This window comes from Salmo trutta, chromosome 12 (assembly GCF_901001165.1).
Source record: "Salmo trutta chromosome 12, fSalTru1.1, whole genome shotgun sequence".
Taxonomy (NCBI): domain Eukaryota; kingdom Metazoa; phylum Chordata; class Actinopteri; order Salmoniformes; family Salmonidae; genus Salmo; species Salmo trutta.
The window spans coordinates 19340624-19354364 of NC_042968.1; the positions used below are offsets into that span (position 1 = coordinate 19340624).

General features: G+C 44.5%; 1 protein-coding gene across 6 annotated transcripts in view; it reads right to left on the minus strand.

The window, feature by feature from the left end:
* The window catches only part of LOC115203095 (E3 ubiquitin-protein ligase Arkadia), a 46849-nt gene that overhangs the window by 19395 nt on the left and 13713 nt on the right, over positions 1–13741 (minus strand). For all 6 annotated transcript variants that reach the window (XM_029767461.1, XM_029767460.1, XM_029767457.1 and 3 more), the window contains exon 3: positions 4122–4248. In XM_029767461.1, coding sequence (XP_029623321.1) covers positions 4122–4248 — 127 coding nt within the window. The remainder of the gene's footprint in view (positions 1–4121; positions 4249–13741) is intronic.

The window sequence follows — 13741 nt, forward strand, 5'->3', positions numbered from 1 at the left end:
CATTAGAAGTGTCCATCCAAGAAGGCTTAAGGTCATTGGCCACAGATAAAATGACATGAAATCACGTTAGATCTACAGTAGATTTGATTGGAATGAAAATCTTAGCTAGCAGTCATCATGAATCAAGTCGACAATCTACTGGTAAATCCTATTCAATCCCTGTCATATGAAGATAAATAATAATGAGAAATTATAGATAAAACGTATCGGTGCTCATCGGCCATTGGACATAAACATTACACAACAAGTTGGAAATCGTAAATTCAACAATGAGTGGTTTGAAAGGGATCAGTGGCTAACTGCAAGCATTGCAAAGCAATCACTAGCCTGCTATTCAGTGGAGTGGGTGTGTAGTCCAACTCTGGGTTTAAGGGTCTCTTTTCCAAGCTTAAAAGGATAAACATTCAACATTGGCCATGCTGTCAATCCAGCATGACCTCTGCCGTGCTCAAAACTGGGAACTTTTAACTGGGAAATCTCAGACTTCAGTGAGTTCAAGACAACTGGGAACTCGGAAGAAAACAAGCTCCAAATGGGAAAATACATTCTCAATGGTAATCCAACACACAATTGCAAGTTGGGAACTCGGGCCTATTTCTAGAGCTCCGACCTCAAGATCACGGATGTCATCATGATTCGCCACGGTTTGAAAAACATCTATATTTTTTCAGTTCCCAGTTGTCTTGAAAGCACCATAAATCCAGAGAATGCCAGACTTTGATGACAAAGTTTGATGACAAAATTTGCCCACGAAGGACCACCGCACCACCTTTCTGTTCAAGTGAGCACAGCATAACACGGAGTCCCAAAATATCTTGTATGCTGCTGCATAAATGTAATATGCCAGGTAGATATGTATACTGTAGCTAAGAAAGTAATACTAAATGTATGTTGTGTAGTAAGCTGTTAGTAGCCCATGTGCCTCACTAATAATTTAATCTATTGTCACCTCTTAATTTCACCTACTGTTCTGACTTGGTGGTGCCTATAACCTGTTTTAGAGAAATGCAATCATTGAATATTGTAAGAGCTTTCATTGTCTGCCTATATGCCGCCTTTATTTATCCTACGGTTCTGAATTGGTGTACAGGGAGAATACTGTAAGAACAGCCCATTTCAAAAGTGCTAAACAAATAGTTATATTGAAAACATCTGTCCTAACTCGCTCATTAATGTCTTAATCAAAATAACAGATTGCCTCATCCTCACGTCGTCCCCTTACGCCATAGTTTGAACATCTCAATTGTCAGTAGAAACCATATTTCTTTAAGCAGTCAGCCATATCAGCTGTTTTTTAAAGTCAGTAAATTAGGCTGACTGAACTGTTTCGCTGCCAGACAAGGCTCCGCTGATAGCCAGGAGTAGCAGTGGTAAGGTGTTGGGACTGCTGTTGGGACTCTGCTATTGGGAAAGCTTTATGCATAGTGCATTTGTAAAGTTTTCAGACCCCTACATTTTTCCCACATTTTGTTACGTTTATTCTAAAATAGATTAAAAAAACACTCATCACAATACCCCATAATGACAAAGCAAAAACTGTTTTTTAGAAATTATTGCAAATGTATTCTAACTAAAAAAAACTAATATCACATTTACAATAGTATTCAGACCCTTTACTCAGTACTTTGCTGAAGCACCTTTGGCAAAGATTACAGCCTCTAGAGTATAAAGCTACTTGGCACATCTGTATTTGGGGAGTTTCTCCCATTCTTCTCTGCAGATCCTCTCAAGCTCTGTCAGATTGGATGGGGAGCGTCGCTGCGCAGCTAATTTCAGGTCTCTCCAGAGAAGTTCGATCAGGTTCAAGTCCGGGCTCTGGCTGGGCCACTCAAGGACATTCAGAAACTTGTCCCGAAGCCACTGCTGCATTGTCTTGGCTGTGAGCTTAGGGTTGTTGTCCTGTTGGAAGGTAAACCTTCGGCCCAGTCTGAGGTCCCGAATGCTCTGGAGCAGGTTTTCAACATCCCCACAGCATGATGCTGACACCACCATGCTTCACCGTATGGGATCGTGCCAGGTTTCCTCCAGAAGTGCCGCTTGGCATTCAGGCCAAAGAGTTTGATCATGGTTTCATCAGTCCAGAGAATCTTGTTTCTCATGTTCTGAGTCCTTTTGGTGCCTTTTGGCAAATTCCAAGTGGGCGGTCATGTGCCTTTTACTGAGGAGTGGCTTCCGTCTGGCCACTCTACCATAAAGGCCTGATTGGTGGAGTGCTGCAGAGATGGTTGTCCTTCTGGAAGGTTCTCCCATCTCCACAAAGGAACTCAGGAGCTATGTCAGAGTGACCAAGTTTTTGGTCACCTCCCTGACCAAGGCCCTTCTCCAATCAATTGAATTTACCACAGGTGGAATCCAATCAAGTTGTAGAAACATCTCAATGATGATCAATGATAATAGGATGCACCTGAGCTCAATTTCAGCTCTCATAGTAATGTATTTTTAATACATTTCAAAAAATTAAACCTAATCGCTAAAAACCTGTTTTCGCTTTGTCATTATGGGGTATTGTGTGTAGATTAATAAAAAAAAAAAAATGGTTTTAGCGATTTTAAAATGAGGCTCTAATGTAACATTTGGAAAAAGTCAAGGGGTCTGAACACTTTCCGAAAGCACTGTAGGCCCTAACAGTTTGTGGGCACCGTTTGTCACCGTTATAGTGCAATAAATGTATTGTTTAGTGTTGTGTTGTGGCTTTGCTGGCATGTATAAAGGTTTTCTACAAGATAAATGCTACAGTAACTGAAACCGACCATTTGATTTCCGGAGCAGAATTTCTGCTGGAATTCTGCTCATTTGTCTCACAAGAGACAACGCATATCACAAACAGAGAGCAATTCATTTGGGTTGACAGAGTGACTTTGCTGGCAGGAGTGAAATTCACAGGCTTGCTATTTCTGGCAGCAGAGGGTGGGATAATGAAATCAAGCTGGTGGAAATGATTCTCAGCGCTATGCACCAAGACACCTCAATAACAATTAAAGAGAGGAGAGGGGTTCAAGGAGAGAAAGACGAGGGGAGACAACTAGAAACAAATCCGAGAGGAACACCACTATAACAGTACCAATATACTGTAGCATAGCGCTCTCACACTGGCACTACTGTAAAATCCCAATGCATGAGTTCAACTCTCCTCAGGTCATGGCAAAGAGCATTTTCAGAAGACATCCCACATGAGTCAGAGAAATCATGTAGGCCTAGGTCTATGTAGAAAGACTACACTCTGGGTACCCACTTCACAAAGCCTGCCAAAAGCCCTGGTAACCTGTAACCAGCTGGCATTTACCATGTTTTAGTAACCATATCGGTTAAGGAGAGCGTGCCGCGAGAAGAAAAGCAAATCCACCTGGATCTAATGTCCTGGTTCTTTAGATCAGAGACTGTACCAGAGAGACCCTCGAACTAGACCTGGAGTTCCCTGACAGGGGGATCAGAGGTAACTGGACCTGGATCAGAGTGAACTGAGGGTCAGATGAGAGTGCCCTGGGGGGAGAGAGGGTCTCTCGTTAGATTGTTCATAGAGGATGGGGAGAGAGCTTGTGTATTACTGTATGGAAGCCTTGCCCTTGAAGAAGACAGCGATAGCAACAGCTGGGAGAGCTGTGGAATGCCAGTGCAATGCTGCAGCCTGCCAGCTTCACGGCCAATCCCAGATGTGCATTATCTCCCCTGCCATAGCGATAGCAGCAACTTCTCCATAGGGGCCAAATAGCACTCCAAGAGCCTACACTGAATTTCTGAGGTATCCTGGAAAAATACTACCCCAGCCCAATGTGGCAGTCTCAGCAAATGTTATGACACTTGATGAGAAGCCAGTGCTCAGCGAGCCTCTATTAGACGCACCACAGTTGACTGTGATTATATCGACAGAGCCACGTGGATAAAGTACTGTCAGTACTGCAGGGCCAGGCTGTCTCAGGACACAAATGAAGGCCGGTGCCATTTAGATTACTGTCACAGCTTAAAGATGGGGGGAAATATTGAGATGGATGTTTTTTCTCCTGAGAGAGAGAATTTCACAGCCAAAGTACTTTACCATGTCACTTCATTCGATTTTCCACTGTGGTTCATTAGCTCTGTACAGCGTTGATCTCCTCAGAGAGGAGACAGGGGAAGGTGCTCACCTGAAGCCATCTCCCACGTTGACTATCTCCACCTCGCTGTCGGTGGAGGTGACGTTGATCTCCTCGCTGGCTGGGACAGGGGGTGCAGGGGTCGCCTCGATCACCACCACGTCTTCATCCAGAGAACCTGGAACACAACACAGTCAAATCGAAGTTATTCATCACATACGCCGAATCAAATCCATTTTTATGTTACAGTGAAATGCTTACTTACAAGCCCTTAACCAATGATGCAGTTAAGAAAATAACTGAAAAATTTAAATTAAGAAAAAAGTAAGAGATAAGAAAAACAAATAATTAAAGAGCAGCAGTGAATAACAATAGTGGGGCTATAAACAGTGGGTACCGGTACAGAGTAAATGTGTCAATGCGCGGAGGCACTGGTGTCGAGGTAATTGAGATAATTATGTACATGCAGGAAGGGTTGTTAAATGAATACAACTAGTATAGACTATATAGTGAAATGCTTGCTTACGAGCCTTTCCAATTGATGCACAGTAAAAAAAAAAAAAATGAACACAAGAGGAATAAAATAAAATACACAAGAATGGAGCTATATACAGGAAGTACCAGTACCAGATCAATGTGGAGCTATATACAGGGAGTACCAGTACCAGATCAATGTGGAGCTATATACAGGGAGTACCAGTACCAGATCAATGTGGAGCTATATACAGGGAGTATCAGTACCAGATCAATGTGGAGCTATATACAGGAAGTACCAGATCAATGTGGAGCTATATACAGGGAGTACCAGTACCAGATCAATGTGGAGCTATATACAGGGTGTACCAGATCAATGTGGAGCTATATACAGGGAGTACCAGTACCAGATCAATGTGGAGCTATATACAGGAAGTACCAGTACCAGATCAATGTGGAGCTATATACAGGGAGTACCAGTACCAGATCAATGTGGAGCTATATACAGGGAGTATCAGTACCAGATCAATGTGGAGCTATATACAGGAAGTACCAGTACCAGATCAATGTGGAGCTATATACAGGGAGTACCAGTACCAGATCAATGTGGAGCTATATACAGGAAGTACCAGATCAATGTGGAGCTATATACAGGGAGTACCAGTACCAGATCACTGTGGATCTATATACAGGAAGTACCAGTACCAGATCACTGTGGAGCTATATACAGGGAGTACCAGTACCAGATCAATGTGGAAATATATACAGGAAGTACCAGTACCAGATCAATGTGGAGCTATATACAGGGAGTACCAGTACCAGATCACTGTGGAGCTATATACAGGGTGTACCAGATCACTGTGGAGCTATATACAGGGAGTACCAGTACCAGATCAATGTGGAGCTATATACAGGGAGTACCAGTACCAGATCAATGTGGAGCTATATACAGGGAGTACCAGTACCAGATCAATGTGGAGCTATATACAGGAAGTACCAGTACCAGATCAATGTGGAGCTATATACAGGAAGTACCAGTACCAGATCAATGTGGAGCTATATACAGGGAGTACCAGTACCAGATCACTGTGGATCTATATACAGGAAGTACCAGTACCAGATCACTGTGGAGCTATATACAGGGAGTACCAGTACCAGATCAATGTGGAAATATATACAGGAAGTACCAGTACCAGATCACTGTGGAGCTATATACAGGGTGTACCAGATCACTGTGGAGCTATATACAGGGAGTACCAGTACCAGATCAATGTGGAGCTATATACAGGGAGTACCAGTACCAGATCAATGTGGAGCTATATACAGGGAGTACCAGTACCAGATCAATGTGGAGCTATATACAGGGAGTACCAGTACCAGATCAATGTGGAGCTATATACAGGGAGTACCAGTACCAGATCAATGTGGAGCTATATACAGGGAGTACCAGTACCAGATCAATGTGGAGCTATATACAGGGAGTACCAGTACCAGATCAATGTGGAGCTATATACAGGGAGTACCAGTACCAGATCAATGTGGAGCTATATACAGGGAGTACCAGTACCAGATCAATGTGGAGCTATATACAGGGAGTACCAGATCACTGTGGAGCTATATACAGGGAGTACCAGATCACTGTGGATCTATATACAGGGAGTACCAGTACCAGATCACTGTGGATCTATATACAGGGAGTACCAGTACCAGATCAATGTGGAGCTATATACAGGGAGTACCAGATCAACGTGGAGCTATATACAAGGAGTACCTTGTACCAGATCAATGTGGAGCTATATACAGGGAGTACCAGTACCAGATCACTGTGGATCTATATACAAGGAGTACCAGTACCAGATCAATGTGGAGCTATATACAAGGAGTACCAGTACCAGATCACTGTGGATCTATATACAGGGAGTACCAGTACCATATATACAGGGAGTACCAGTAGGCATCCGACTAGATAAGAATATACTGGGGAGAGAGACATCCAGCAATTTGACCTGTAAATCCTGATGTAAACATTGTTGAACTGATAATGATCAAATGAGACTCTTTGCTACGTGAGAACCTTGGACTGTATTCATATAAAGTGGCCAGAAATTCTCTTTACGTAAATAAAATTGCAGCCGTTGTAGTACACAGTTAATTCCATAGAGGTTATACTGTACATGTCTGTTCTGTATATAGCAGGCTCTGTTGCTAAGATGGCTGGTTGACAACACATCAGCTCATGTGTGTTACGCAGCAACAAACAACCTCCACCAGCATCTTCTGGTGGTTCTTCCTCACCAGGGGAGAAACACACCCAAAGCTAAATAGGAGTATCAGTATCAGTATAAATGAATAGTGATTGTGGTGTGGGTGTGCAGGCTAACAGTCTGTGTACTGGGCCTGTGTGAAATGTAGGTCAGTAAATGCTGCTCTGCTCTCAACTGTCTGCAGGATTTGCAGTGCAATCTCTGCATCTGCACTCTGATTGGTCCCCTGTCCACTGTCTCTCATTCCAGTTCTCATTTCAGCCATGCCTGACCTGGCCTCACTGTCAGGAAGAGGCCTGGAGTGTGTTCAATACACTTAACATTTCTTAACATCGCAACCAGGAAGGCAAGAGGCTTGTTGTTTTTGTCACACCACCCCAAACAGCTAGTCCTAAATGTGGCCCTTAAACTCACTGTCTGTTAAATCTACAGACATAACTTACAAGATTAAAATGTACAGTTCAAAAACTAAATTCATTCTAGTCCAGTGTATTATTACTATACTGAAATGATTTTCTAACATTAGGTTCAACTGTGCCATGTGTTGCCTCATAGCTGCTGTGTTGTTTGTGTGTTTCAGTGCAGTGGCTTGTTGCTCTAGTGAACATCAGCACTCCCGAGTGAGTTCTATTGCAGTGGTCCACTGGGTGCTTTTGCTTAGCACCCTCTCCTAGCCTAGCTACCTCTCTCCTACCACTCTCCTAGCCTAGCTACCTCTCTCCCTCATGAAACATACTGCTCTACACAAACACTTCCTGGTTTAGGGAATGTAAATAAGAAGACTATATTACCTCACATCTAAACTGTGAACAATGGCCGATGTGACAATTGACATGGACAAATAAGAGAAATGTCCTGGCTGCTAGCTTTGAATAGAGATCTATTTCAGTGTGTAGTGTCTGCATTCTCAATTTTGCAGTTGAGAGAAGGCAGATTGTGACCTGAGGGGTGTATGCAGCTTGGTCTAACACACAGTATGGTCAGTTGCAGATAGAAATGTAATATATAGAACTGTCATGATTTCCATAGCCTACTGCATGGCATATGTCTATATTGTGACATGAATACAGGAATTAAAGTACTAAAACACTCCTGTCATGTCCATGTATTTAAAGTCTTGTGAATAGGCAGCTTTGTGATTGGGCCTTTTTATGTCCATTACATTCATCCCCTCCTCTGGCCAATAGAGATCCATCTCTACTGACTGCCTCCCCCCCTCCTCTCATCTGCTGAACAATGGCATAGTTTCTCCTCAGAGCCCTTGTTGTTAGCAGGCTACAGTGGGGATTAGAGCTCAGTGCTTGAGTCAGTCCTCTCCACCCACCTACTTCCCATAGCAAAAGACACAGAGAGAGGCAGCCTTGCCCCATGACCCCCTCAATCCTTCCCCAGGGCCACAGTGGAAACACTATTACAGCTTAGCTACATGAAGACATAAAACTGAGAGAGGTGAAAGAGGGTCAGGCAGGAACGGAAAATGAAGAGTTCCTTGAAGAATTGCGTTCTTTGGCTTGTGTTGTAGCGGTGCAGCTCAGGAAACAGCGGGTGGTTGTCAGAAGCGTGCTGTGCTGCTCTACTGTGGTGTGTTGTGGGAGGAAAAGCTGGGTGCATAAACCCAGACACCTGCAGCTCAGACCGAGGAAGAGGCCTGGTTTCTGGGCTACCAGGTTTGGAGCTCCGGGTAGCAGAGCGGAGACACATGCCCTTTTGGTGCGAGGTTGGTTAGTCCCCGATCAGCAGTACCTACCCACCTTGCGTGCAAAGTCTATTTTTCACACATATTCACAGGTCAGGGTGACTCAGGGGTGTGATAGAGAGAACCAGTGAGTGACCTCGGTAGAACAAAGAGAATGTGCTACATAATAATGACTGTGTGCAAGACTGAGATAAGTGGGAGGGAAGGTGCTATTGCATTTACATTTTAGTCATTTAGCAGACGCTCTTATCCAGAGCGACTTACATACATTTCATACATTTTTTTTTTCTTTCTGTGCTGGTCCCACGTGGGAATCGAACCCACAACCCTGGCGTTGCAAACACCATGCTCTACCAACTGAGCTACAGGGAAATGCTACTCAACAGGCTACTCAACAGGAAATTCAAATGTGCATATATAGTCGAACTTGAAATGTGTGTGTACAGCACCGGGCCATTCTATAGCACCTTTTATAGCGAGCGACGCACGCCCTCATTTGTATGTCTCAAAGTGAAACACATACATTAGAGCTCCATCAAAGCATGTATATTCATGGTAACTGCTGAAGAGCTAGCCTCAGAGGTTCCTAAAGAGGCGTATGAATATGAGAGGGAAAAAAACTAATGTCTTTTGAACATAGGCTGAAAATGCCTGAAACAAAGAGGGCTATGTAAATGTATAAAAATCCTAACAGGCTTGGCCATGCCCAGGGGTCATATTCCAGAAACCCTTGGGCTTAACTTCGCTGTGTGTATTCCACTGCACAAGAGCTATGTCAAAAGAATGGAAATTGCTGGACTTCTCACTGCATCTACCCCTGGCACCTACAAAGATGCATAGAGCTCAAACACTGGACAGAATCTTTTTTAAAACAACTGATTCTTCAATACCCACAGATACATCCACAGAGATGGTCGCCTCGCTTCGAGTCCTTAGGAAACTATGCAGTATTGTCTTTAAATTACTATCCCCACCTGTAGCAATCACTTGTCATAATGAAGTGCTTTGAGAGACTAGCCTCCAGTATTTATGCTGCAGTAGTTTGTGTCAGGGGGCTAGGGTCAGTCTGTTATATCTGGAGTATTTCTGCTGTCTTATCCGGTGTCCTGTGTGAATTTAAGTATGCACTCTCTAATTCTCTCTCTCGGAGGACGTGAGCCCTAGGACCATGCCTCAGGACTACCTGGCCTGATGACTCCTTGCTATCCCCAGTCCACCTGGTCGTGCTGTTGCTTCAGTTTCAATTGTTCTGCCTGCGGCTATGGAACCCTAACCTGTTCACCGGATGTTCTACCTGTCCCAGACCTGCTGTATTCAACTCTAGAGAAACAGCAGGAGCGGTAGATACTCTGAATGATCGGCTATGAAAAGCCAACTGACATTTACTCCTGAGGTGCTGACCTGTTGCACCCTCGACAACCATTGTGATTATTATTATTTGAGCCTGCTGGTCATTTATGAACATTTGAACATCTTGGCCATGTTCTGTTATAATCTCCACCCGGCACAGCCAGAAGAGGACTGCCCACCCCTCATAGCCTGGTTCCTGTCTAGGTTTCTTCCGAGGTTCTGGCTGTGGGAGTTTTTCCGAGCCGCCATGCTTCTACACCTGCATTGCTTACTGTTTGGGGTTTTAGGCTGGATTTCTGTACAGCACTGTGACATCAGCTGATGTAAGAAGGGCTTTATAAATGCATTTGATTGATTGACGAAACAGCCTACTGGGAGGAGGTGAGGGCACTCGGAGTGTGGTGTCAGGATAACTACCTCTCACTCAACATCAACAAAACAAAGGAGATGATCATGGACTTCAGGAAACAGTAGAGGGAGCACCCCCCTATCCACATCGAAGGGACAGTAGTGGAGAAGCTAGAAAGTTAGGTTCCTCTGCGTACGCGCCTCTTCAACCTCAGGAGGCTGAAGAAATGTGGCTTGTCACCCAAAACCCTGACAAACTTTTACAGATGCACAATCGAGAGAATCCTGTCAGGCTGTATTACAGCCTGGTACAGCAACTGCACCACCCACAACCACTAAGCTCTCCAGAGAGTGGTGCGGTCTGCACAACGCATCACCGGGGGCAAACTACCTGCCCTCCAGGACACATACAGCACCCGATGTCACAGGAAAGCCAAAAATATTGCTAAGGACAACAACCACTGCTTGTTCACCCCACTACCATCCAGAAGACGAGGTCAGTACTGGTGCATCAAAGCTGGGACCGAGAGATTGAAGAACAGCTTCTATTTCAAGGCCATCAGACTGTTAAACAGCCATCACTAACACAGAGAGGCTGCTGCCAACATACAGACTCAAATCAGTAGCCACTTTAATAAATGGATCACTAGTCACTTTATACAATGCCACTTTAATAATGTTTACATGGGCCTCCCGGTTGGCACAGTGGTCTAAGGCACTGTATCGCAGTGCTAGCTGTGCCACCAGAGATTCTGGGTTCAAGCCCAGGCTCTGCCACAGCCGGCCGCGACCGGGAGGCTCATGGGGTGACGCACAATTGGCCCAGCGTCGTCCGGGTTAGGGAGGGTTTGGCCGGCAGGGATATCCTTGTCTCATCGCGCACTAGCGACTCCTGTGGCGGGCCGGGGGCAGTGCCCGCTGACCAGGTCGCTAGGTGTATGGTGTTTCCTCCGACACATTGGTGCGGCTGGCTTGATGTGCGTTGTGTCAAAAAGCAGTGCGGCTTGGTTGGGTTGTGTTTCGGAGGACGCTTGGCGCTCGACCTTCGCCTCTCCCGAGTCTGTACGGGAGTTGCAGCAATGAGACAAGACTACCAATTGGATACCACGAAATTGGGGAGAAAAAGGCAGACATATATTTTTTTACATATCTTGCATTACTCATCTCATATGTACAGGTGAAGTCGGAAGTTTATTAAAACACGTTCTTCAACCACTCCACAAATTTCTTGTTAACAAACTTTAGTTTTGGCAAGTCGGTTAGGACATCTACTTTGTGCATGACAAGTAATTTTTCCATCAATTGTTTACAGATTATTTCACTGCATCACTATTCCAGTGGGTCAAAAGTTTACATACACTAAGTTGCCTGTGCCTTTAAACAGCTTGGAAAATTCCAGAAAATGATGTCATGGCTTTAGAAGCTTCTGATAGGCTAATTGACATAATTTGAGTCAATTGGAGGTGTACCTGTGGATGTATTTCAAGGACTACCTTCAAACTCATTGCCTCTTTGCTTGACATCATGGGGAAATCAGCCAAGAAATTGTAGACCTCCACAAGTCTGGTTCATCCTTGCGAGCAATTTCCAAACGCCTGAAAGTACCATGTTCATCTGTACAAACAATAGCACGCAAATATAAACACCATGGGACCACGCAGCCGTCATACCGCTCATGAAGGAGACGCGTTCTGTCTCCTAGAGATGAACGTACTTTGGTGCGAAAAGTGAAAATCAATCCCAGAACAGCAGCAAGGACGTTGTTAAGATGCTGGCGGTAACAAATACAAAAGTATCTATATCCACAGTAAAACGAGTCCTATGTCGACATAACCTGAAAGGCCGCTCAGCAAGGAAGAAGCCAATGCTTCAAAACCGGCATAAAAAAGCCAGACTACGGTTTGCAACTGCACATGGGGACAAAGATCGTACTTTTTGGAGAAATGTCTTCTGGTCTGATGAAACAAAAATAGAACTGTTTGGTCATAATGACCATCGTTATGTTTGGAGGAAAAAAAGAGGGAGGCTTGCAAGCCAAAGAACACCATCCCAACTGTGAAGCACGGGGGTGGCAGCATCATGTTGTGGGGGTGCTTTGCTGCAGGAGGGACTGGTGCACTTCACAAAATAGATGGCATCATGAGGAATAGAAATTATGTGGATATATTGAAGCAGCATCTCAAGACATCAGTCAAGAAGTTAAAGCTTGGTCGCAAATGGGTCTTCCAAAAGGACAATGACCCCAAGCATACTTCCAAAGTTGTGGCAAAATGGCTTAAGGACAACAAAGTCAAGGTATTGGAGTGGCCATCACGAAGCCCTAACCTCAATCCTATAGAAAGTTTGTGGGCAGAACTGAAAAAGCATGTGCGAGCAAGGAGGCCTACAAACCTGACTCAGTTACACCAGCTCTGTCAGGAGGAATGGGCCAAAATTGTGGGAAGCTTGTGGATGGCTACCCGAAACATTTGACCCAAGTTAAACAATTTAAAGGCAATGCAACCAAATACTAATTGAGTGTATGTAAACTTCTGACCCACTGGGAATGTGATGAAAGAAATTAAAGCTGAAATAAATCACTACTCTACTATTATTCTGACATTTCACATTCTTAAAATAAAGTGGTGATCCTAACTGACCTAAAACAGGGATTTTTTACTAGGATTAAATGTCAGGAATTGTGAAAAACTGAGTTTAAATGCATTTGGCTAAGGTGTATGTAAACTTGCGAATTCAACTGTGTTTTCTACCATCCCTTGCATCTTGCCTATGCCATCCAGCCATCGCTCATCCATCCATACATACTGCTCAAAAAAATAAAGGAAACACTAAAATAACACATCCTAGATCTTAATGAATGAAAAAATCTTAAATAATTTTTTCTTTACATAGTTGAATGTGCTGACAACAAAATCACACAAAAAAAATCAATGGAAATCCAATTTATCAACCCATGGAGGTCTGGATTTGGAGTCACACTCAAAATTAAAGTGGAAAACCACACTACAGGCTGATCCAACTTTGATGTAATGTCCTAAAACAAGTCAAAATGAGGCTCAGTAGTGTGTGTGGCCTCCACGTGCCTGTATGACCTCCCTACAACACCTGGGCATGCTCCTGATGAGGTGGCGGATGGTCTCCTGAGGGATCTCCTCCCAGACCTGGACTAAAGCATCCGCCAACTCCTGGACAGTCTGTGGTGCAACGTGGCGTTGGTGGATGGAGCGAGACATGATGTCCCAGATGTGCTCAATTGGATTCAGGTCTGGGGAACGGGCGGGCCAGTCCATAGCATCAATGCCTTTCTCTTGCAGGAACTGCTGACACACTCCAGCCACATGAGGTCTAGCATTGTCTTGCATTAGGAGGAACCCAGGGCCAACCGCACCAGCATATGGTCTCACAAGGGGTCTGAGGATCTCATCTCGGTAGCTAATGGCAGTCAGGCTACCTCTGGCAAGCACATGGAGGGCTGTGCGGCCCCTCAAAGAAATGCCACCCCACAACATTACTGACCCCCCGCCAAACTGGTCATGCTG